Source organism: Cyrtonyx montezumae, unplaced genomic scaffold, assembly GCF_038088225.1.
Source record: "Cyrtonyx montezumae isolate F1298 unplaced genomic scaffold, pur_monq_1.0 scaffold_3, whole genome shotgun sequence".
In the NCBI taxonomy this organism is placed as follows: Eukaryota; Metazoa; Chordata; class Aves; order Galliformes; family Odontophoridae; genus Cyrtonyx; species Cyrtonyx montezumae.
In genome coordinates this window covers 102,278,166-102,304,162 of record NW_027072034.1, presented here as the reverse complement: position 1 = coordinate 102,304,162, position 25,997 = coordinate 102,278,166, and the positions used below count along the sequence as shown (strand labels likewise).

General features: G+C 46.5%; 1 protein-coding gene across 2 annotated transcripts in view; it reads left to right on the top strand.

Moving 5' to 3' along the window:
• Positions 1 to 4,456: 4,456 nt before the first annotated feature.
• The window catches only part of B4GALNT3 (beta-1,4-N-acetyl-galactosaminyltransferase 3), a 58,643-nt gene continuing 37,102 nt past the window's right edge, over positions 4,457 to 25,997 (top strand). For both annotated transcript variants that reach the window (XM_065742568.1, XM_065742569.1), the window contains exon 1: positions 4,457 to 4,661. In XM_065742568.1, coding sequence (XP_065598640.1) covers positions 4,514 to 4,661 — 148 coding nt within the window. In that variant the 5' untranslated portion in view covers positions 4,457 to 4,513. The remainder of the gene's footprint in view (positions 4,662 to 25,997) is intronic.

The window sequence follows — 25,997 nt, the reverse complement described above, 5'->3', positions numbered from 1 at the left end:
CAACTTCTGAAAATAAATAAAGTATTAGCCACTGTAAGAGGGTGAAGTCAACAAAATGAATAATACTAAATGGTATTGTTAGCTGATATAGATGGTGTAATTAGAAAGATTATCACGATGGAAAAGAGGCAATCGATGTGAAGACCCATCTCCAAGGATTTAGGCTTGCAGGGGAAAACTCCACAAAGGAGCAGTCTTCAACAAGAGATCCTTCCATAGTGGTGGGCAGCCCTTAAATGGGTCTGGGAGAGGTGGAGCCAGACTGCACCCCTCCCAGTCACACAGTGCATTGCCTTCACCTGTGCTCCTGCAGCTGACTCAGTGCTCACCTCACGTGATCAATCAGTGGTTCAGGCTGTGATTCAACACTTCCCATACAGCCATTTAGCAAGATCTGCCTACTTAAATTGAGAGAAAAGAAGGATGTAAATGTTTTATTTCCTGTCTTCCTTACCAGTATTTCTTATTGCATGAAAGACTGAACAGAATGAACTGGCAACGTTCCTAATATTTGCTGGCACTTCTGCACCAAAGTATGCCTTAACATTTATTCTTCGTTTGCAATTAAGTTATGAACCTCTCCTATTTGAGGTGGTTAGGGGAAGAAATTACAATAGTGCTGATCTGTAAATCCGTTTTATTTAGAGGTTGAATGTTTGTCCAAGGGCAGGAAGTGCAGAGTATTGTATGTGATTTTTCTATGTGACATCACGTGATTATGTGAAATGTTGCTTTTGTGTTGCCAAAACAAATGGAGACCTTCAGGCCAAGAACTGCTTTAAAAAGTCAAGTACTTTCTGCTACTAACAGCTGCCTTTTAAGGCATTTTTGGCATTTCCTACAGGTTTCCTGAAAAAGGTTCTGAGACCCACGTTAGTCTGTTTTCTTCTACAATTTTTATCTAGTTTTCCTACAGTAGTTCACCCCAATGATGAGCTTTTTTGGCCAACGGATGTTAACATATGATTCATATCATTTCAGTACAACTAAGTGCCACGTTACGTAGGTGAGAATTTGTAACATACCTCTAAAATGGCTGACTCTTGGAATGGAGACAGTCAAGGGTTAGGGTTGGAACTGGACAAACGAGCTCATTGGGGACTGGGGTGCAAAAGTGTTGTACGTAGGGGAAATGTGAGAGAAGGTGAAACAAGTTGTGTAGCATTACTTAGATGAGGAAGGAGTGCGTGCATTTTTAGAAAGGGTGTTGAAGTACTGGGCAAGGCACAGAACTAAAGGTGATTTAGCAGCGATGTAAAGGTTGTGTAAGAGCTCACACTGTATTTCATTAGAGCTGATTAATATACATGTACTGTGATGAAAAACTGCCAGAGGCCTCTTTAGCAGAGAGAGGCTGAGCAAGAACCAGCCTGACCCTGGAGATTCAATGGAAAAAGAAAAAAATATATATTTTTACCAGAAAGATGGTTCTTTTTCTTTCATTATGACAAGCTATGTGTGGAGATAACAAATTCTCTATCTTCAAACCAAAAAAAAAAAATGACTGAGCCTCTGGAAAAGATGACTTGTTTTAATAAGTAACTAGGCTTGACGTGTTAGACCATAATGAAATATAATGATGTGAAATAACAGGACATGATTTAATGGTCCCTTGTGCCATTGGAGATAGGATTTTTTTTTTCCTTTCTTTCTTTCTCTGTAGGCAATATTGGTAGGAGTTTTTCTGCACTTGTTCTACTGCTTTTATTATTGGAATGTGTACTCTGTCAGCTCACCCTGCACAGCAAGGTTACAAAGGGACGAAAAAAACCAACCCGCATAACTTCATGTTTTGTTTTTTTATATGCCACAACTTTGGTATAACTACTTGATACTGTTTGAGTGGACCTAAATAACAGGAATGCTCATGTGCAATAGCTGTACTTAAATTGCTTGACATAATTGTCTGTTCAGAAACACACATTTTAACAGTATGGATAGACTCTCTGGGCACCTAATCTGGAACTCTGAACATAGGCCAGAAAGTAATTCTTTGGTAAATAATGGGACACTTGTTTTTGAGACTAGTTGGGAGCAACATCCTGTGCATTTTGTTAGATCAGTTCACGGAAAACTACGTTGTTCAGACTTTTAATTACAGCTCACAAACACATCTAGTTCTACACTGGAATGTATTCATGCCTGCTTAGTTAAAGTCCTAGTTAAGATGTCACTTTTGTCCTCATTCAAAGCAGCGTAACAGCTCATTTGCACATAAGGGACGTTTTAAGAGCTTTCTTTTTTCTATTTTTTGCAACATTTTGCTTTCATATTCTTAAGTTGTAAGGAAAACTCACTTTGCCCCCTTAAAGAGCTCTTCCTGAACTTGCAAGTCTAACTGTTGAAGTACATTGTTAGCATGTGTACCAAAACATGCTCAAATGCTCTGTAGAAGGGACAAGAGCTGAAAATGCAATAATCCCTTCTGATGGCTGCATTCATAGGATTTAAAGCATGAGGAACAAAATCTGTTTAGATGGCATCGCATCTTTAGGGTTTTCTTTGAAATGTGCCATTGAAGTAACTGGAACTGAACCTGCTAGGGGGGAAATGCTGCTAACGTGACTTAGTATGTGAGAGCAGTGGGGACAGAGTTGTGATGCTGCCCATGTAGCACCAAATTAACTACTTGCAGAAGGATGGCTTTGAGCGAGTTAATGTGGCTGTGCTTCAAGTAAGATCCAAGCACAGCTTTATAAATGAGGCCCTCAGTAGGGCTGAGCACTCGCTTACGCTGACTAAACTGCATGGTTTATGAATTACGATCCTGTTGGATCGTGCACAAATTACAAATGTGTAAATAGGGATTACCTGCCTTTATTCAGAAAGCCCACAGAAGCTTTCTCCATACTAGTGTTTCAATGTCAAAGCAAGGAAATCTTAACCACTCGGTCAGAAAGGGTTTAATTTCTGAAATGGGTTTGATTTGAATAAAAAGCTCTGGATTTACCCTGGTGAAGCACATTCAGGATGTGCTGAATTTTCCTGTATTGATTCAGGGATCAAATTGACTCTCTTTCACTGTAAGCATGTATCTCAGCAGTGAGTCACTCCCAGACTGCTCAGTAAAATGCTTTTTCCCTTCAGTGCTAGCTTGGGTGGGGAGAGGTCTGGGCAGCATCATCCCAGGGGAAGCTGTTTGGCTTTAGGCTTGGTGGTGTCCATAATAACGTGACCATGGCATGTCTTCAGAGCTCCCTGCAACACAAGGGTGATGAGAAACGAATATATGCTGTGAAAAGATAGAAGCACAGATGACCACAGATGGTTTCTCACCCAGCCAGCAGAGCTGTAGGAAGGTGGTGGTGTGACTGATGCTGCTGGCAGTCACCTGCATGGCAGTCACACAAGTGTTGGTAGTGTAATGGGATTGCTAACAGTTGTGCTGCTGATTAACATTGCTATGTGAGCAAAACTGGCTGTATCAGTGCAACTTCACCGGTCAAAAAGGTGTTTTTGCCAACAGTTTAACTGAGGAACCATGTGGATTCTACTAGTGTTGTAAAGCACCAGCAGAGATTTTACTAGTATAGACCGTGGGCAACATGTTTAGAGTCTGGTACCAAAAAGTCAAGAGGGCAGTGCAGGGCTGATAATTGGTGTTAGCATTTTAATACGCAAACATGTTCCCACAGTGCAGTTGTTGGGCAGAAGTGCTTATAGTCTGCCCTGCCTGGGGATGGGCAGATGGAGGACTGGTTTCCTTTTTCTGAGCACGGATTTTGTTTGAGTTGGAAGGGATGCTTAAAGGCCCATCTGGCCCACTCCCTGCAGTGAACAGGGATACCCAGACAGATCAGGTTGCTCAGCGCCCCATCCAGCCTGACCTTGGATGTCTGCAAAGACAGGGCATCCCTCGCCTCTCTGGGCAACCTGCTCCAGTGCCTCACTGCCTTGACTGTAAAAAGCTTCTTCCTTATATCCAATCGAAATCTCCCCTCATTCAGTTTGAAAACATTTCCCCTTGTCCTATCACAACAGACTCTGCTAAGGGGTCTGTCCCTTCTTTCTTACTGCCCTCCTTCAAATCCTTTCAGGCTTCCCCAGAGGCTTCTTTCCTCCAGCCCCAGCTCTCAGCCTGTCCTCATAGATCAGGTGTTCCATCCCTGGGATCATTTCTGCGCCCCTCCTCTGGACCCACTCCAACAGGTCCTGTGCTGAAGAGTCCACCTGTGGACGCAGTACTCCAGTGAGGTCAGCATCTCCCAGAGGTGTCAGTTATCAGCCCCCAGCTCCGTGTCAGAGGGTACCGACCCTCCCGGGCGGAGGGGGCGACCCGAGGCCGGGGCTGCGCTCCGGTCCCGCGGGGAGGAGGCAGGTGAGGGGAGCGGCGGCAGAGCCCGCCCGGGAGCTGCCCCCGCGGGACCGCGGCGCCGCCCCGCACCTGGGCCCGCCCCGCGGAGGGGGGCCGAGCCGAGCCGAGCCGAGCCGAGCCGAGCCGGTGCTGCGTGTCGCGGCCCGGCGGCGGGAGCATGGCCCGGGGCGGAGGGGGCCCGGCGCCCTGAGCGGCGCCATGCGGGGCCGGCTGCTGGCGCGGCTGCGGCGGCGGCGACTGCTGCGGCTGCTGCTGGCTCTGGGCGCGCTGGCGCTGGGGCTCTGGGCCGCCTACCTGGAGCTGCTGGCGGCGGCGGGACCCGGCGGCGGGGCCGGCCCGGATCGCAGTAAGTACCGCCCGTCCCGTCCTAGTCCCCGTCTCTCTGCCCGGTGCTGGGATTTATGCCGCGGGAGAGCGGCCGGCGTCGGGATTTCACCTTCTTGACGTCGGCTCTGTTCGGAGTGCTGTCAGGACCCGACTGGGTTTGCAAAGCCCGATGGGCGGGCTCGAAGCTGGAGCTTCGAGTATCGCCTTAACGGGACAGCGGCGGTATGCGTGTATACACGGCAGGAGGCAACGCGCGCCGAGAGATGCGCGCTGCTGCGCTGCTAACGGTGCGCTCGGTGCCGACTTGGAGGAGCGCAGCTCGGAGGGGATTGGGTGCGGGCAGTTCTCCTTTTCCATTCAGGTTGTCAGTTGCGGCTGTGCAGGGAGCTCCGTGAGTATCTGCTCCCACGAAGCCACCACAGGACCGGACTATCAGCTGGTCTCTGTTATCTGTGATCGTAAGGTTAAAACCATTTATTTGTTGTTCAGACTGATTTTGTAGCCAGAAAGGATCCTATAGCTGTTTTATGCATGGTGAAATTAGTTGGGACAGGGAAGATTGGCTGTGCCATGTGGCATCTTCTCTGCCATGTAGCCAAGCCTCTAGGTTGGATATTAGGAAATAAGTTCTTCTCCAGAAGAATGGTAATGTATTGGGATGGGTTGCACTGGGAGTCACCATCCCTGGAGGTGTTCAAGAACCATGTGGATGCGGCACTGAGGGGCAGGGTTAGCGGGCATGGTGTGGTTGGACTTGATCTTGGAGATCTTTTCCAATGTTATTCTGTTTCCAACCAACATGCCAACACTCCCTACAGAAAACTGTAAATATGAAGAAGGCTTCTGCAGTGCAACAAGGGAGAGAGCAAGGCTGTGAGGTATTAAAGCAGTGGTGATAAGGAAAAAGGGCTGGGTGTGTCCTAGTATACAGCTAAGGCACTTGTACTGATAGTAGTGCAAAGGGAGAGGGAGTGGGAGAAACGGACTGGGAGGTGAGAACAGGAGGAATGCACACAAGCAAGGAAGTGCTGTTATGCTCTGGATTCTTCCCCTCTGCCTTGAGGCAGGAACTACTCTTACATCTTAGAAAATTCATCCCGTTTCAAGACTGAAACTGGAAACAGTGACACAACTGTGGTCCCTACCAAGTAAAACAGGAGACGAGGAAAACAACTGTATTATATTCAAGTTTAATAAAAAGTTGCACACTCTCCCAGCCCACCAAGGTTGCTGGTGGCACCAGGAGGGCAGGGTGGAGCCCCAGCAGGATCCCTGCAGTACAGGAGCACTGGGCATTGGGGTCTCATTTTCCTGACCTCCTGGGGAGCATCATGGAAGCTGCCAGCAGGGTGAGGTTAATCTGTGACCTTCTCCACCCTTCTTCTCACCCTGTACCTCCAGAAGCCTCCTTTGTTTGAAAAGAAATCTGGTGCTGGAATGAAAAACAACTGGTATTTGTTTATTTTTGGTTGTTAGAACAAAATAGTATTTTCTTCTCTTGGGACTGGGGTGGCTGTGTTTGTGACCCTGTGTGGTGGCTCTTTCCAGAGATCCTGAAGAGATGGCAGAGGAGGGGGGGATGATTCTCAGAGCAATTAATGTTTGGTGTTCTTTTTCCCCTTGGTTTTTGCATTGTTTTCCTTTGTGCGTCCCAGGTGGCAGCTCTATGTAAGTCACAGCTGGAGACTAACCAAGAGCTACCATCTCTAATGACCTGATGCAACAGCCTCCCCAGTTATTGCTGATAAAAATACAAAGGCTGTTTACTGGGTGATTTTTCTGGGTAAAAGGCTATTTGGCCCCTTCTATGGAAGGGACAGAGATGTAGAGATGTTGCACGTGGAAAAGAGCTAAGGGAGATCGGTTTCTGTCTCCTGTGTCTGTAATTGAGCTTTCTCCTTGCCTCCCAAAAAGCACTGTGGGACTGCCTATGAAGGAGTGGGTACCTGTGTGGTCTCTGCAGAGAGGTCCTCAGGCATGGCAATTCTCCCCAGCTTCATGCTGCCCTTCCCCCAGGAGGTCACTGTGGAGTGGGATAAGTAAATCTGCAATGGCTTTAGACAATGGAGTTCAGTGGTTCTTCAGAGCTGTGACCCTGGCAGTCCTCCTCTTATGTATGTGCAACTCTGCTATGCAACAAGTTAAGCACAAAAATCATAGAACTGAAGAATCAAATCATGAAGGTTGAAAAAGACCTCTAAGATCACCCAGTCCAACCCCACTGTGCCCACTGACCATGTCCCTCAGTGTCACATCCATGTGTTTCTTGGATGCCTCCAGGGATGGTGACTCTACCACCTCCCTGGGCTGCCTGTGCCAGTGCAGCATCACTCCTTCTGAGAAGAAATGTTTCCTAATATCCAACCTGAACCTCCCCTGGCACAATTTAAGAACATTACCTTTTGTCCAGTCACTGTTACCTGCGAGAAGAGGCCAACCCCACCTCGCCACAAGCTCCTTTCAGGTCACTGTAGAGAATGATAAGATCTCCCCTGAGCCTCTTCTTCTGCAGACTGAACAATCCCAGTTCCCTCAGCTGTTCCCCATAAGACCTGCACTCCAGACCCATCACAGCTTTGTTGCTCTTCTCTGGACTTGCACCAGGGCTTGAATGTCTTTCTTGTAGTTAAGGACCCAAAAGTGAACACAGCATTCAAGGTGTGGCCTCACCAGTGGCTGGTACAGAGGGAAATAAATAACATTGGCTGGAAGAGAATAAAAGACCTCGGAGAATCTACTGGAATAATTGGTACTCAGTGGTCATGTGGTACCGTATCACTGTTCTGGGAGAGGCTCTGGCTGTGGGGTTCCTGGGGACAGACTGGAAAGGGCTGGGTGAACATGTGGGCCCTCTGGAGTGACACCTTCCTCTGAAGGTCATGCTGAAACGAGTGGTCAATCCAGTTAAAAAGAAAATAATTCCTTCAAATGTGACTGCATCAAGGCATCCCTAAATATAAGAATATGGAGGGAAGTTGTCCTGGTAGGGCTGGTGTCTCCTGGGCAGGAGAGTGCTGCTGTTGTTCTTGGGAGGGATGCTTGTTTCTTTTCTTTCTTTTTTTTTTTTTTTTTTTTTGTTAATTGAGCGTGTTTGGTTGGCCTGCTGCTCAGTAGGTATTTATAGGAATCTTAAATAAACATGTTTTCAGCTGAGGGAGGAAAACCAAGTAGGCTGATGTGAGCAGAAGATGGGCAGAACTCTCCTCCCATGAGATGTGGGTTGTCATCCGACACAAGTTGTAGCAGGCAGGACGCTGCCTCCCTGCCAAGGAACTGGGTGCTGGCAGCTTGCACTGGCTGCCCTGCAGCAGGCTCTGAGCAGAAGTGCTTTTTCTGTCTCTGCTGGTTGCCACACAGAAGCTTCACCCCAACCAGTGAGTGCTGGAGGCAGAGATTTCCTGTTCAGAATCATAGAATCGTTTGGGATGACAAGGACCCTTAAAGGCCATCTGGTCCAACTTCCCAGCTATGAAGGGGGATACCTGCAGCTAGATCAGGTTGCTCAGAGTCTCTCCAGCCTGCCCTTGTGTGTCTCCAAGGATGGGGCACCCACCAAGGACTAGATGAGTGAGTGAAGAGTTACACTCGATATGGATAAGTGGGCTGGCAGGCCTGTGCAGAATCTTTGCTTTAAAACTTAGTGTCAACATCATAAAAGTGAATCCCTGAACAAGCTTAGAGACAAGGTCAGTCCCAGCCATTGCTCTGCCATCTGTTTTTTTCTGTGTGAAGGCTGTGCTATCTTGGGAGTCCCGAAGTCACTTGCACTGATTTCCTTTATTGAAGGTGAGCGACACTGAGCCAGGTTAGAGCATGGTGTGCAGGATTAGATGAAACTGCTGGGAGATGTAGCTTGTAGAAGCAAGAGAGTAAGCGGCCCTGCTTTAACCTCCTCCTCCTCCTGGCTGCTACAACCCACCCATGCTCCTCTGCATTTCTGTGTTGTATGTAAGCAGCGCTGGGAGTATGTTGTCTTCCCACCTGGGTTTGTGACAGTCTCATTTCTTGGGACTTGGGCTGCTCCTCTAATTCAGCAGCATGCAGTTCCTGTGTCTGAAATGGGAAATAGAAGGAATTTAGGAGAAACCAGGGAGATGTGCTTGTAAATTTTACTTATGACAAAAGCTTCCCCTCCTCAGTATGTGTGCCTTTAATGTGCCTTTCCAGCCCTAGATAATTGGCTCCAGGTTATTTCAGAGCAGCATGAGCTACTTAAAACCTGTCTCGAGTCCCTGCATGTGCACATCTGTGTGTGAGGATGCAGCTGGTGGAACACTGAGGTTACTCAGTGTCATTCGTCCACTCCTGTAGTCCCGTTGCACCTATGCATAAGGCTGTGCACACTCAGATATGCAGCTCTGTTCACGTGCACACTGGCTGACTTCTGAAATTGCTCACACTCACACTTAACTTGCCTGTGCATGCTCAGTATCGCTTTTTTGCATAGCTAATTGCACTGAGGGCTGCTGAGTGCCCACAATGAGAGGTTCGAGCATGTGGCTCTCCACGGGTGGCCAAACCTTTGCTGTTTCCCTTTAGTGGGAAAGTCAAGCTAGGTACCTGCACGTCTGCTCCACGCTGGTGAGACCTCACTGGAGTACTTCATCCGCATGTGGAGTCCTAAGCACAGGAGAGATGTGGACCTGTTGGAGCACAGTCAGAGGAGGGCCACAAAAACGATCCCAGAGGTGTAACACCTCCCCAGCTGGGACAGGCTGAGAGAGCTGGGGCTGTTCAGCCTGTTCCTTTGTGGACAGAAACGAGACACTGGTTCGCAGGGACCTGAGCCAGTACTGTTCCCCAGGGCACACCGTGGGTTGGGAGAAGGCCCACACTGAGGGCAGGGCAGGTTTTTCACTTGGAGGCAATCAATTCCTTCCGGTGCACATACAGCAAGCAGCTTGTGAATCTGGCTGTTTCCACTTCTTGACGCAAAGTCAGGTCGGGATCTGACTTGTATGTAACCTCTTTCTGGAGCGGTGCCCAACGCCTGGCTCCCTGTGTGCTGAATGAGAGCTGTGAGTGTTTGCTCTCTTGGAACCTGGCCCACCATCTGTAAGCGATTTGGGGACTTTCTGGGGGCCAGACAAAGACTGTGTATTATCATTAGAAAGAACCTCTTGCACCACTCCTCTGACTACATACATTACCTGTGTCAGGTTTGTGTAGAGGTGTGCCAGCACCACACCTTCCTGTCTTGTTGAATCAGGCTGCGAGGATGGCTCAGATACCGTGCCTTCCTCTGTGTCTGCTCCACACTGTGTGCTTAGCAGAGGAACGCTGTTGTCTCTTGGAGATGCATCTCTGCGGGTGGCTGGCGCTGAGCTGTCAGCACGAAGGCTCTGTCTTGTGCCTCTCACCTGCAGGTTCAAGCAGATGTGGAGGTGGAGCAGTGCTGGGAGAGGTGATCAACATCTTTCATCTCCTGGTATGGAACTGCTGGTGTCTGCAAGACTGTGAAAGGCAGGATGTCTTCCTGGAGGCTCTGTTATAGGTCATGGCAGTGGGGATGGTGGAATGATAGAGTTCTTCCTCCTGTGTTTACAGTGATTGCCTCAAGAATAGATGGAGTTCATGTGCCTGAAGTTTCCATGTACTGTTTTTCTCCTTGCTGTGTGCTGATATGCCTTTTTTCAGGCACTTCCCAATTCAACTGCTTTTTTTGTTGTTGCTTTTTTTTTTTTTTTTTCAAGTCTTCAGTAATAGTTGAGAAGAGCTTTCCAGAAAAGGAAATAAGCTTTCTTATTTAATGTGGTGGGGGATCTAAGAAAGACGCACACAATGCCTTGGGTGGGAACAGGTGTGAACTTGGTCCTTAGGTACTTCTGCTTTTCATGATCTGAGACATTCATAGTCAGTGTGTTTAATAAGCCAAGCCAAAATACACCTCCAGCTTTGGGTCTTTGCAGTCTGAGCTCATCTCTTGTTCAGATTCCAAACTCATTTTTGAATGATTTCTGGAAGCTTTAAAGAATAATTTAAAAAATAAAAAAATAAAAAAGAAAAAGAAAAAGAAAGCAACCCAGTACACAGCATCCAAAGCAGAAGATCAAAAGAAATCAGGTCTTTCTCTCTGACTTTGGCCAGATTTTCACCAGAGCTCCTCTGCATTTCTACCCCAAAATTTCCCTGTGCCATTTCAGCATGAGGCTCTGGTATTTCTGGGCTGGGGAGAGCCCGCTGTACTTAGAGGTATTAGGGTCATGTAGGGGAACATTGCTGTTAAGTCAATCAGCTCTATCCAAAGACGCCACAAGAATCCATGTTGGCATAAGAAATGATTTATATTAGCTACACTGAGCAACCAGATTCAGTTAGTCCTGATGTGCTGGATCACTTCAAACAACAAAGGTTGTCGCGTGGACCTGTGAGTCTCCCTGAAGCATCAATGCTACTCTCACAAATTCACTAATTCTGCTTTTATTTCCTCAGACTTAGTTATTTCAATGTTCTGTCACTATGTCCCATTTGAGATTTATTTATTTTGAAGAAAAAGGAGTGAATGTGGCTTCTTCACTCCTTTTTTTTTTTTTTTTAATCATCTGGAGAAGCTATCATCTATTAATCTATATTGTACATTTATATGGCAAAAATATTGCATCTGGTGCTATTCTTGCTTCTCTGTGTCACTGTTTTCCATAGCAGATGCAAATGGTGTCTCAGGCCTTTGCATCATACATGGGTTGGTTTTGTGCTGCCTGGTTTCCATCTCATCTACAAGTCCCCAGTGACCTTGATTTCAGACAGACTAAATATTCCTGGATTTTGTTTCCAGTTGAGCAAAATATGAGCAGTTGACAGCCAGCGTAACTCAGTAATGTAAAAACTCTAAGCACAGACCAGAGACTTAACTACAAGGTTTTCCATAACAGCCATCTTGTATATTTTTAACCTTCTTTTCCACTAGCCCGCTGGATGGTAGGCATCGGGAACCAGAAGGGTTATATGGAAGCCTGTTTTTCACTGAAATTTTGCAAATTCATGCATGTTAAACAGCAGTTCATTGTTGGGTACTGTTACATCTCATTTACCAATAAAAACATTTGATCCATATCATCACCCGTTAGGCTGCAGCATTGCCTGGTAGAGCTCTCTTGATAGGAGAAAAGACTACATCCACAATATGTGTCTTTTTTTCCTGCCGTTTTAAAGAAATACGCTCCTGCCTTGCTTCAAGGGGCCACTTATTTCCATGTCATTAGTGTGGGCTGTTTGACTTGGCCCGTGTACGTGGTGCTGGCAGCTCCGCCAGCTTCCTCAGCGCTGCTGTTTGTTTGAGCCTAGTTAAGCTGTCTCCAGCCCTTCTCGTAAATGCCTCACTTCCTAAATTAGTTTTATTTATATTTTTTAATGTTGCTATCGGTAAAATGGCAGTAGTCATGTTTGGTTGCTATTAACCTCATCTAGGCCATAGAACAAAACTTACTGAGGGCTGAGAATATCCTGCCCAGACCGCTATGTACTGATAGGCTCCCTGACCTGCTGCAGCAACTCACTTGCAGCATCAGTGCTGGCTGCCTCAGCCTGTGGTTTGTTGTGAGCAGGCCAGCTGAGAGGTTTTAATTTGTTTTCAATCAAGACAGGCCATCGTATAATGTGCTGCTGTACCTCTGTTGCCTGTGCTAGCAAGCACATGCAATCACTGTATCTCCCTTAGGCTTTCAGTCAGTTTACAAAGTGGGCTTGTACTATAAAATCAAACGGTGTGTTGGCTGTGGATTGCAAAACTAGTGCTTATTCTCCAAATATTGAGTATTATTTCTTTAAGCTTGCAGTTTTTATATCTGAAGCTCCAGCCCCATATCTATAGGATGTTTTAGCTCAGTAGGCCTGTTTGGAGCCAGGAGTTGGACTCAGTGACCCTTATGACCCCTTTCCAACTTGGGATATTCTATGAGTAGGCCATTTTTTCAAGCGTTTATAATTTTTCCTTTCCATTTTCAGTTTTTACCGTGTAGGTTATTCAGACTCTCTTGCTTCAGCCTGGCAAATACAACTTTTACAGAGCCTTGGGTGATGCCTCTCTAGTATTGTCCTCCTAGAGCAAATATCCCTGTGGATTTAAGTTCATTCAGGTCCTAGAAAGAGCTTCAGGGCCAAACAAATTGCAGTTTGTGAAGAAGGTTTTGCCCAGTTCACCTGTTTTCCAGACCATTCTGGGAGCACCTCAAGCATCAGAAATTCTTTGGTATTGTCCACAATTCTCCTTTCCCTTCGCAGACAAAATTCTCTTTATAAAGGTGTTTAATTCTTCAGGGCCTACACAAGCATGTGGGCTGGAGGAGTTTGTTCTGTTGCCTCTTTCTGTGCTGCCCTGGCTCCATTGTTGACTCCCAGGGCAGTTCTTAGTCCTGGTCTTTCACAGCCACTTCCTTGGGGAAGGAAGATATTTTTCGCTGTGCAAGGTGAAGGACATTCACATTGCTCTGTATTAAGCTATGCTGAGAACTTTTTTTATCCTCTGCTAGACATATTCTATTTCTGTCTCTGTTGTTTTGGTCTCCTGCCTCTTCAGGGAATGAGCTGTGCCTTGTGACACCAGGGTTTGACAAGCTGTAACCTTGGTAGTGGGTGTTCTCTTCCCCCCGCAGTTAATAGCTGCAGCCCTTCATGTGTATTTATTTATTTGTCTGTCAGTCACCTGCTCCAGCAGTGGAGCTGAGATGGGCATCGCTCAACCTGGATTTCATATGGTTTTTCTGCCCATGGCTTTCTAGCCATGTTTCTCTGTAGCTGGAATGATGCTACTCACCTGTGCTGCTGTGCACTACCTTCTTCATGTAACTCTGTTCTAATTAGGTATCATGCATAGAGACAGTGAGGAGGGTAAAAACATGTTTCAATGTCTTGCTGCTCATGCAGAAGTAGAGGAAGAAAGAAATCTGAAAGATGAGTGAAGCAGGAAAGAAACAACAGCAATGGGAATTATTTGACAAAGAGGAAGCCAGAAATGGGGCACAGTGAGATGAGTGTTGAAGCAGAGTGGTCAGAAAATGCAGGTGGCCACCCCAAAGCAATGGGTGACAAAGAACTGAAGACTGAATTAGAAGTAAACACTTGGGATTTCAGTGGAGCAGAAGTTGGGATTGGCAGTGTTGAGTGCAGAGATCAAAAAGAGAGGAGGTGAAGGAGGGGTTGGAGGGCACAGGGTAAACTGCTGACTTTTGAGTTTTAAAAAGGAAAAAGCAGGGGTAATGATTAGAGAAGTTGGTAGGGGCTGTAAGCAACTCTGCCTAGTTGGCCAGGAGCACACTTGGTGTCACAGGGGCATTTGATGCCTTGAAAATTGGTACCATAGTGGCTTTTTACTGCCATTGTGCCTGCCAAGACATCTGGTTTCCCTGTACCTAGCGTGGTCCTCTGCACTGCGCTGCTCTGCATCACTTGCAGAATGTGGTTACCTGCTTCATCCTCCTCAGAATTCTTTAAATATGTGTGGGATCCTATCATGGGTTTGGGATTTTTAGCCCACCGAGTAGCAGATGAGCTCCAGTAGCTGGTCTCTGGGGAGCTGTGATGTGGCTTTGCTCCGTCCCCCACCCGCCATGGGTTTATATTTAGCTAGCAGCGTGCATGCTGTTTGAAGACAGCATCCCCAGCCCTCACCTCGGTGCTGCCCAGCTTTCCGCAGCTCTCCAGCTGCCTGGGTGGAGAGCTGGAAGCTAAAATTAGCAGGGAACTTTGCTCTTGCCAAATGCTGTGCCTGACCCAGCCAGGCCTGGCAAGGGGGAGAGGACTGCAGCCCTGAATCGCTCCGTGGAGAGCGGCGGACCTACTGCTGGCCTGGTGCCGAGCTTGGTGCCTCAGGGTGCCACTGAGGGGGGGCTGCTGGAGCAGCTGGAGGAAATCCTTATTCCCAGAGCTCTGCTTCCTTTTCTGTCTCTCTGTGAATACATAAACAGGCTGGGAGGCCATCTTCTGCTCCTGGATGGCTCCCTGCTCAGGGAGAGGTTTTCTGGGCAGATGTGGGGTTTGGCTGTTGTAATGAAACTATTTCAGTGCTCCCTTCCTGCCAGAACAAGCTGCTGAGGAATTTGCTCTCAGTAGTGCCTGCCGTAAATGAGCACTTGTTATCTTCTCGTGGCTGCTGAGGGGGCTTTGGCCGGGTGATTACAGCCCCACTTTGGGGGAACAGGGTGCTGCTGACTAGCTGAAGCTCCAGGACAAGGTCTTCAGTGGCCTTGTACCTTTGTGATGCTTATACTTTTGAAACATTTGGTCTCTGTGAAGGCAGTGCATTTATTGGGCTCCCATCGACTCCCATTGAATCACAAATCAGTGAGGTTGGAAAGACCACTGAGATCACCTAGTCCAACCATCAACCCATTGCCACCATGCCACTAAATCATGTCATCCAGTTGTGACATCTACCCTCTTCAAGAAAACCTCCAGGGATGCTGACTCCACCCGGGCAGCCTGTTCCAATGCCTCACCGCTCTTTCTGAGAATAAATTTTTCCTAATATCCAGGTTGAACCTCCCCTAGAGCAGCTTAAAAGCCATTACCTCTCATTGTTACTGTTACCTGGGAGGTCAATCTGCACCTGGCTACAACCTCCTTTCAGGTAGTTACAACTACATTGTTTCACTGCTGACCGTTAAGCTGGACCCAGCCAGTCCTGCTGGTACAGTCCTGCTGGCTTGGCTGCCCCAGGGATGACTCACTTCACAGGTTCTTACCGTTGACATTTCCCGTTCACTGCCCTTGCTTGAATTGCACAGCCCTGGAGCAAGAAATGGGCAGAAAGATGCAGCAGAGATGGGAACTTGATCTCTAAGTGCATGTGGTGGAGCAAAGCAAACATCCCAGACAGCCAAAATAAAACCCAGAATAAACATAATCGAGGTTTGTATTGAGATTTTTTTTTTTTTTAAACAACGCGTTGGGTGTCAGGATGCAAGTGCTGGAGTAGAGCAAACCCAGGTTTCCTGGTGGAGATACAGGGACTGCTTGGTGTGCCCTGCAAGGAGCTCCTTTTCCAGAGCACCTTAATTGCAAGGAGCTAAAGGAATGCTGGCAGGCAGTGCTCATGGAGAAAGGTAGGCTAACAGCAGCAAGAAGTAAAAACCTAATATGGCATGTTCACGGTCTGTCTGATGGTAGTTTCTGTTGAAAGGCAAATTGAATTCCCCTTTTACACCTTTTCCTACAAACAACAGAGAAACAATTAGATGAAATGGCTGCACCAGCTGCACCTCATGTGTCAACCAGCTGATGTGCCAAGTGTCCTATCCAGTTGTGTCTGGAGGTGTCACTGCATGTGCCAGCCCTCTGCCGGGTCTCTGCTGCACTGGTTGCAGGGAAGGGAAGAGTCCTGGGAGTTGGAGGAGTGCAGTGCTGGCAGTGTCCACCCTGCTCCTGCATCAGCCTCAGGTGTGCCTGCCTCCTGTGGCCGCCACGTTGTTTCTCATTCCAGTGAAGCAAGGGAAGCTAAACTGTTCTGTAGGTTCTTGGCTTCCCTTTTTCCCTGCCAGAGATGGAATGAGGAATGCACAAAGGCCATATTTTTAGTATGGGCAAAAAAGGTGAAACATATGGGCTGAGACAGCTGCAAAATGAATTGCATGCTCTGTCAAGTCCACCTCAGGCAGATGTTTTTGCCCCAAACCCAACAAAGTGAAGTGTTACTTAGAGACTTAGCTTGGAAGCTGAGGGAAAAGGCTCCATCTTCCTCTTCACCTTCTCACACCAATCTGGCAAATCCTCTGGTACAGGATTGCTTCCTCACTCTGACACATTGCTCCTGGAGTCAGTGTATGTAGTGGTGGTTTTGTCCTGGATTGCGTGGGTTTGTGCTGTGAGTGCATTTGTACAGTTGGAGGTGCATAGGCTACAATTCTCCTTTCACACTTTTCACACTCAGATTCTAAAGGCATCTCCACATGCAGTACTGTCTATACAAAGTGTGTTTTGCTGTGCTTCAAGCACTACCAAGTCCGCCCAAACTCCAGAAACTAGCAAGTGGATCACACAAGAAATGAACGCCTTAACCTAATTTTGGATTGTGCCATGCTCTAAAGGCACCCATGCTCCTCCTGTTTGCTGAGAACACCTAACCAAGCCTGTTTGCTCTGGGTTAAAAAGTAGAACATCCTGGCAGAAGAACTGCAGTCCCTGCACTTCACTTTGTCCTCTTTTCTTTGGCCAGGGAATTGGATGCCAGACAGTTGGGTTAGTGCTAGGATAATTTTACATGCACTTGGTTGACCCAGGGTGGCCAGCATGGAGCTGCTCTGTAATGAGCCTCTGGTTGCAACTCTTCCTTCTGAGCCTGAGGTAGCCATGGTGCAGTGGGTAGATGAGGTGAGAGTTTTAGCAGCCAAGTAGCATGCTGCTAAACTCCCCTTAAGCTTCCTGCAGTACCTCATGCATTGCTTTGTAGTCCAGAGGCAAGATCCACACTAGCTTTTCTACGTGTCTGTTCTGCATAATGGGCTCATTGTCTGCAGTGGTTTCCTTTGTACAGAGCCAAGGTGTGAGGCTCTTTATTTACACTCTACCTTAATGCTTTCACACCAAGGTTGATGTTAAAGTTCATCTTGAGATTTATGAGATTACAGATGTTGATGCTGTGTTAAAATACCGAATGACACATGCTGCGTTCTGCTCCTGTAGGAAACGGGAAGAGCAAATGATTCGTCTGTCAGTGAGCTTTCCCTCTGGTGTTAGTCCCTTATCAGCACTGATTTCACTGACTCTCAGGGATCCTTTCTGTGTAGGATATCGATGCATCAAAAGCACCAGAGTTAAAAGTCTTTAGTGAGTAATATTTCTCTGATAGGTGCTGCTGTCTTCCTACCCAGAGAAAGTTGGCAGTACCCAGGTAACCCCAGCATACAGCAATGCTTGCAACATGGGATTGCTGCCATATACTGCCTCACCTCCGGTTATCCCCATCTGCATGGTTATGGATGCACACGTGCTGGCCATGCACTGCTCTGCTTCTCCATGCCACACGTCTCTCCTGTGGCCGAGGCTGCATGTATCCCTTCCATCCATAGCTGAATGTTCCCCTGTGCTCTCAGGATGTGCAGATGTGCTCCCTATGTGCTTACTCCCTGCATGTGTACCTGTCTATGTCAGCATGCATGTACCTGCAAGTTTCTGACCTCACCTAGTACTATTCTTGCAGTGTTCCCCTTCATGTTTGCATGACCCTGAAAGCCTTTCACTCTGCTGCCAAGCTCCCCCCTGCATAACATGCTCTGTGTTACATTTTTCCCTTCTTGCTTTCTTAAAGGTTGAGAACAATGGTTGTGAAGGTCGTAGGTCAGATCCCTGGTAAATAAGACATGCCGTGACCATGGCTCTTGCAATTTTCCTTTCTGTGTGTTTAATTTTCAAGTTCTGACCCCATCCTGTGCTGACTGCTCTCTGGCTTGTTCTGTACAGCACAGCAGAGAATGTCAGCAACTCCAGCACTGCACTGTCTGCGTACCCTGATGCTGAGCAGCCATCTCTGCTTTTTGAACCTGCATGCCTCTTCTTCCTCTGCAGAGGCCATCCCCTTGTTGTTCCCCTTTCCGCTGCACGCAGCACTGGCTGATGATGTAGCTGCACACGTCTGCTTCAGTTGCAGTGAGCTCCATGGGCTGGAGCAGCAGAGCTGTAGGAGGTAGTGTTTTTCTCCCAGAGGAGGGCATAATGGGACGCAGACAACATATTGGCAATATACAGAGTCACTGCCACTTTCTGTGTGCCTCCCACACTCTGTGCAGCTTGTACAGCTTTCACACAGCTTTTCTTCATCTGGGCCTGTGGCAGTTCTTGCCATCTGAGGGCTTTCTGCACTGAACTATCCACCTAGCTCCTAATAAGAAAGCAGCTGAGCCTGTAACATGTACACCTCCTCAGACTTAGGGCTATAGCCCAAGACACATGTATATTTAGAGCTTGAAATTAACCAAGGGGTGTACCCATATTCGCTTTAGCATCTGTTCCTCAGTTACTTTACAAAGGCTTTCTTAATCTCCTTTTGCTTAATCAGAATTACAAGATCTTCCTGTTCTTCTCCTCGAATGTTTCTGTAGTTTTCCAGTGCTGGCGGGTACACAAGTATCTGAAGGTGCTGGGCACCTTCCTAAAGGAAACACAAAGAAGTCATTATGCAGAGATCTTACAGCAAAGAGTTGTCACCTGTAGCTCACGAAGGTGGAAAAAATAATAATTTAATAAGTCTAAAATTCTGAGAAATCACTCTTGAACTCTGAGAATCTTGTTTGTATTCCTTTAGCCAAGGTAACAGGCATTACCACAAGTTGTCAGGTCACTTCTTAGTGCTTAACAGGGCAGGGCAGCATGCAAACTGTCTGTAGGAACCTGAAGATTTCAGCCTTGTAAGGCATTCTTCATTATTTTTTTATAAAAAAATCACAACTGGATTATGTCCTTATATCTCACTGCTGCACACAAGAGGGCCAGGTTGGCCTTTTCCACATCTGTGGGAAGAGGGTCTCCTTGAAAGCCCAAATGCTTCATGGGGGTTTGCCAGTTTTCCTGTCCCAGCACAGCCTATTAGTGCCACACTCAATAGCTCTCCATCAGGAAGGCTTTGACTGAAGGGTGTATGTGGGGAACTGATCTTAGTCATTGTTTGCCATCTCTGCTCACTGGGAAAGGCTTCTCTGGTTTCCAAAACTGGGTGCCACAGGGCAAGTTTCTGCCTTCTCCCAGCTCTAGCATATGAATCTTCTTTGCCACACTCTGAGAAATTTAGTTTACAAATCCAGGATAAAAAAAAGCAGGGATGCTCTTGAATCGAATACACAATGTCAAGCCCTCCCTACCACTCAAGGTGGTACCCCAGAGAGGTGCCAGAGCTATGAAGCCAATAGGTTATGGCCAAGGGAACTGACAGTGAAGTGGGTGACATGGGCTGAGGACAGGTGGCAGTGAGATGTGGAGGTGAACCCAGGCAGGTGTAGGATGAGGGGCTGCTACATCTCTGGGGAGCTGCCTAAGTCTCCTAATGACCCACAGGTAAATGATGGACCTTGTTGTGACAAGACTGCCATCACCTGCTTTTATCCAGTCCCTAATTCGATTCTGCCATTGTTCCCACCCAACTCATCCTGGATGGAGCTGGTTTCCAGGCCAGCTCAGCAGGGTTTGAGCTACTCCTATCAAAAATAACAACTGTGGGCAGTGTTGCAATTGAGGATGCTTCCTTTTGGCCATACACAAACAATTGCTTTCAGGTGCCTACTCACTCCAAGGGCAGGTGCTGAGTCTATGGGCTGTTTTGTTTTGGGAGCAGCTCCTAGAAATCTCCTCATGCAGCCATGTACCTGGCCTGAGCAAATCATTTCCTGTGCTACTGGTCAAAGCTCTGTAGGGACTCAGGCAACAATCCCAAGCATTTTGCTTGGGAGACTACCAGTAAGAAACTAGTAGTCAAGAAGAACTTGGTGTAGACAGAGTCTAAATTGGTTAATGCAACAACAGCAATAAGCGATTACAGCTGAATGAGGGAACAGCAAAAATGATGATATATGTGCATTTCCAGGCACCTGTGTATATTCTTCAGCTGAACAGCTTAAGCCAAATAGTTTTCTCCTGGAACTGGTAGCAAAAGGCCTGTTGAGCTCAATTGAATCAATATGCAATTTAATTTGGTGATTCTTCCATGTCTTGCATGGGGCTGGTAAAGCGAAATGGAGTCCTTGCCTTCCCTCAGTATACACTTGGCTGCTGCTAGTATACTCCAAGAAACTTGCTGAAGTAACATGTCCACCATGCAGGAGTATTTCAGCACTGAATTTGAATGTATTCAAATTCAAAAGGTGCTTTTCTGTTGGTGTTGGAGTTTCATGATGTAGGCAGTATACAAGTCTCAAACATGTTAAATAGCTGGCACTGTTAGTGTGGAAGGCATTGAGGAGAAGGCTGCTATGTTTGGACAGTGTCACAAAATCAAAGATATCATAGACATCATAGAGTATCTTGGATTGGAAGGGATCTCAAAGATCATTTAGTTCCAACCCCCCTGCCACAGGCAGAGTTGTCAACCACTAGATCAAGTATGAGATCAGATTGCCCAGGGCCCCACCCAACCTGACCTGAAACACCTGGCCTTATCCACAGCCTCTCTAGACAACCTGTTCCAGCACCTCACCACTTTCTCAGCAAAAATCTTACCCCTGACATCTAATCTAAATCTTCCTTCCTTGAGTTTAAAACCATTCTCCCTCATCATATCACTATTTACTCTTGTAAATGTTGATTTCCCTCATGTTTATAAACCCCCTTTAAATGTTGGAAGGCTGCAAGATCTCATATTAGAGGAGATCTTTGGATCTCATTCATATGAGAGGAGCTCCAGCCCTTTGACTGTAGCTGTGGCCATCCTTCGGACTTTCTCAAAAGCTCCACATCTTTCATGTGTTGTAGACCCCAGACTTGTTTCCTGGAAGGACTGTGTCTCCTTGTTCCCTTGCAAAAGGGAAGCCTGTGTTCAATGGCAAACATCCAGAGCATATACTAGGATTAGGAATACAGATAAGCATCCAAGGAAGCAATCACAGAAGCAGTCAGGCTTAGTGGGTAATGGAAAAGACTAGGATGGGTGCAGCTGGGTTTGGATCATCGGAGACAGCAGGTCAACTCCATCCCCGAGGTGGATGAACTAATCCCTGGCACCCTTTTGTGATGGGAAGCTGATGAGGGAACTGTCTTCAGGCATGTTTGTACAAGTGTATTTCCTATACAAGTGGCCAAATGCCACTGGCTGCTTTCAGGAGCCTCATGTAGTTTCCAATCGTTTAGCAGGCCGTTACCTCAGCCAGACACAAGGACATGGCAGCAGCTGAGCAGCCCACGCTGTTGTTAAGCCAGGCTAAAAAGTCATGATTTCCCCAGAGTTTATACCGTCTGCAGACATGGCTCTTGGCATTAGACTAGTCAGTCTCGTCCCTAAGTGTTCATACAGGAAGGGAGGGAGTGTAGGATACTGCGGCAGGGTGCTGGCTGCAGCAAACTCCCTGCTTGGCCTGGATGAACTTGCTGAGCTTCGGGCACCTGGGCTTGAAATCATAGAATCATAGGGTGGCTTGAGTTGGAAGGACCTTAAAGATCATCTGGTTCCAACCCCCCTGCTGTGGGCAGGGTTGCCCACCAATAGATCAGGCTGTCCAAGAAAGCCAGGCCCTGGCACTTGTGTTTTGGCCAAAGCTGCTCCTGCAACCACTTGCTGCTCAGTCCTCACAGGAGCACCTAGAAGATCTGAATATTTCAAGGCCCAAAATCTGCTCTCAAAATTCAGGGGAGTTGCTACGAATTGACCATGGCATTTCTGAGGTTACAAGCAGGCCGTGAGGCACTAATTAGAGTCAGGCTGGTATGAGACATGGTATTGTCAAACCATCTGGAAAAATGGATCCCTCTGTGTTACCAAAGTTATTTGGGAAGGCAAAAGTAACAGCAGACAGCATTTACTTGGATTTCAAAAATATGAGTAAATCTCTAAATATTTGTAATGTAAGGGGAACATAGGAGCAGGTGAGTGACCCCAGAATTGTTCACTATACTGCATGGTAAAAATTGGCTGAGCAACAAAGCTGCCTGCCTCATTTGCTGCGCTGGTGGAAGCCTTGATCAGTGAGGGCCCAGGGCTGGATCTAAGCTCACTGATGCCAGTTGAAGGGCTCCCTTTGAGCTGAAGTCAACGTGAGCCAGAGCAGATTTGTTTGGTGAATGGAAGCGAGCTGGGAAAGGAGCAGCTGAGCCAAACACATCTCTATGGGGTGCAGTGCACCTAGCTTAGTGTGCCTCAGCATGCAGAACATTGTGAAGTCTGAGAAGGCCCAATGGGGAGGAACAACAAAAGTGGTTGAGGCAGGAGAGGTTTACATGTGGCAGAAGAACATAAGATTTTAAAATTCTTTTGCTGTGAAGAGAGAAGTGTTAAAGCTGATCCTGCACCAGAATGCCAAGTAGCCCCAAAAGTGAAATCAGTCTCTTGGTTTCCTTCTGCTCCTTAGCATAAGGGCATTGCTCCCTTAAAGTAAAAAACACGTATAAAATAACACCTATTGTGTATGTGCAGGATAATTTTAGTATTGTGCTACAAGAGCCTATGATGCAAATGGCGTGGCTGGATTTTTTTTTAAGGGTTGGATAATTTTATGACTAACAATAACACTTGCAAGTACACATGGTAAGAGAAGAGTAATCTGAATTTGTGCTGCAGGGCATAAGCTGGCTGTTTGCATAGGTCATGTGGACTTTTTTTTTTCCTCTTCCGCAAAGCAATACAACTAAAGGTACTTTTGAAGGTTGTTTTCCTTCTGCCTTTTAAACATTAGATGTTGGCCACCGGTCAAAGTGGGATTATCTGATGGGATGAACCAGTGGACTGATCTGATCTGCTAATTACTAAATTCCTATGCAGGGCTTTTATTTCATGCACAGGGAGGTACTGTGCACACGCTGCGCCTTTTCAGAGAGGAGTTTTTGTAACACAGAGTTAAAGAACCCGCTCTGGTCTCTAATTGAAACCAGCAAAGTTCAGTAAGTTTGGAGCACATCTGTGTGCTGAGTAGCCCTAGGCGGGCCTCTGTGGTTTTTCTTCTGTGCACAGTAACTGTAGCTCTGGCAGAAGCTCTTCGAGTTGAGTGAAGAAATGGCAATAAATAACCTAACATATTTATTTCACTTTCTGTGTGTGTTCGTGGAACTTCCAGGGGCAGATCAAACTCTCCTCAAATGTATTTGATGTTGTTTAGCAACAGTTCATTACATGGGCATTGCTTTTTTTTTCCCTTTTGGTTTGGCTAAGGCTAGCTCTTTGATGATCTGGATCTGTTGCCAGTTCTTATAAGAAGTGAATTAAAAATTGGCCCTCTCTGAGTAAACAAAAGCATAGGTTGAAAATATGTTGGGCTTTATTCTTCCAGGGTGGTTCAATCGCCCAGAAAACTGGGAGTAAGCTACTTTAATTGCTGGGAAGATGAGTGGTAAAGAGAGTCTATTTAATGTAACTCTCTCTGGCAGTTTGGTTTTGCTCTGTTCCTTCTGTCCTATAGATGTACAAACCCATACAAATTGTAGGCAGCTGTATACACATACGCAGCTAGGCAGCTTTGACCATTGGGCAAGACCCCTGCTGTTTTTTTTTTTGTTGTTTTTTTTAAGAGCAAAAAATAACCTGGCTTGTTTGTTTCACCTTGCAATTTGCAGCCCTATCTGTTAAAATCTTCCTTTTGATCTAAAAACTAGAGCAAGCAACTAAAAGAGAAAATGTGGTATGCTGAGATGCTCTCCTCTATTGCCTCTATAATTGTGTTTTGTTTTCTTATGGGATCTGATTAAAGCCTGTACCTCTGGTTGCTGAGCAAGTGTGCTGTGCTGCAGCTCCTCTCTTGCTTACAGTGTTGAATCTGTCAGGGTTTCAATAGGAATTTAATCTTCAGTCTCAGGTTCACAAGTACTGGCATCTCTCCACATCCTGCTCCCATTAGTCTGTTGGAGTTCAGTGCTAGCCCTTGTCAGTCTGGGAAGAGAGAAGGAGTTTGCTGTAACCAGTGTGACCCTACACTGTAAGGACATTAGTGCTAAAGTTCTCCCTTGCCCTTGTAACAAGCCAGTAGGCAGTGTGGCTGCTTAATGTCCATCACACCCAGCCCTAGCTGTGGCTCTGCAATTCTGCAGGAAGAGTATCATTAGTGCTTTTCTTCACCTGAGGTGCTGGCAGGAGATAGGGGCAGCCGTAGGGAGCAGCATCCTGGCTCACTTGCCATTCTACTCAGATGGCAGCCTGGCCTGCAGTGGGTCCCGTGGCTAAACGTGACAGTGATGGCCCAGGCATGCGCTTGCTCATTGCCTTGGTGGGAAGCAGATCACTTACAGCTGGAGAAGAAGAGATGAAAGGGAATGAGGGGTAAAAGCTATCTTTTATTAATGCTATCAGGTTGCATATCGTTCCAGCATTGTAAGACTGGGACAGGACTCGAGGCAATTGATGAAAGAGAAGACAGAGCCCTTGGGGAAACATGAGAGGACTTGGAGGAGGAGTCCCAGGGGTATCACTAGGAACACTGAATGCTGCCTCAAAACTATCAGAGGCTGGAAGTAGCTAAGAATGCAAGGGAATGAAAAGGGGGAAGAAATCAGATGAAAAGCTTGGGGAGGCCAACTGAGAAGAGACAGCAGAAAATAGATAGTCAACTTATTATTACAGAGTTGGAAGAAAAAAACAAACACATTTTCCTTCTGTGATCTCTTTCCTGTTCACTAATAATTTTAGGATAGTGTTTTGCCCTTAGGTTTTGCCAGATGAGAGCTTACTTCTACAGAGTCCCTGCTGCACTGCTCACAGAAGCAGACTCTGTTTTTACAAAGAAGACATGCAAGAGTTTTTAGGTTTAGGTGTGGGACTCAAATTTAGAAGCATCCTAAACATTTCTCTGAAGTTAAGTGGAAAATGACACATGCTCTATGTGTTTTTTGTAACTGTTCCATAACAGGCTGGAACAGGGATAAAGTTACCAGTTAAACTTTTTTCACATGAGATGGTCCAAGATAGATAAATTCATGAAGGGCATCCTAAGTGACAAGGGTCACTTACAGCATCTGAATGCTTTGGCAGATAGATTTTTCCAAGGATCTGGGGCATGCTGTGTGTTTCATCTGTTTTTGTGATTATCATGTTTTTGATCATATGTGAAGACACATAAGAATGTTACTCTGACATTTCCCAGTTATGCAAAACTATAAGCATCTGAAGTAAAATCCAGTGAGGGTTACTTTACCAGCTTCAGAGATGCAGCGATTCCTAGATAAGAAATGTTTTGTTTCACTAGAAAGCTTTAAAAAAAAAAATTCTAATGAGGATCAGAGTCCCCAGGAGTCTGATTTTTTTTTTTGTAAAACTGGCAGCAGTTCTGTAACAAGTCCATGTGAACCTGAATGCTCAGACCCTGAGAGTCAGCCTCCTCATCCTTTCCATTTTTGGTGATGTAGAAAGTTAGATAATCAAGTCCCTCAGTACTCCTGGGAAGCAAACTTTCATGTTATTCTCATCATCAAATGGTGGAAGAGGACTGGCATCCAGGACATGCCCAGTTTTCACCAACTCTGAACATGGCTGTATTCGTGGACTAATACATTTCTCGTGGCAGGGGGGCAATAATCATTTGTACTCATTTTGTATTTACATTTCACAGTGTTTATCTCGATACTTTATTGGTGATGCTGTTGGAACGACTGAAGTTTCAAAAGCCGATGTAGCTGCTTTTCAGATGGGGTGAACTCCTGGTCTTAGCAGTGATGAGATGGCAAAGTCAGTGCCAAACTAGCAGTCTTAATGCTCAGCATGGCAAAAAAAATATGCAATAAAATTCAGTCAGGTAGTCCAAAT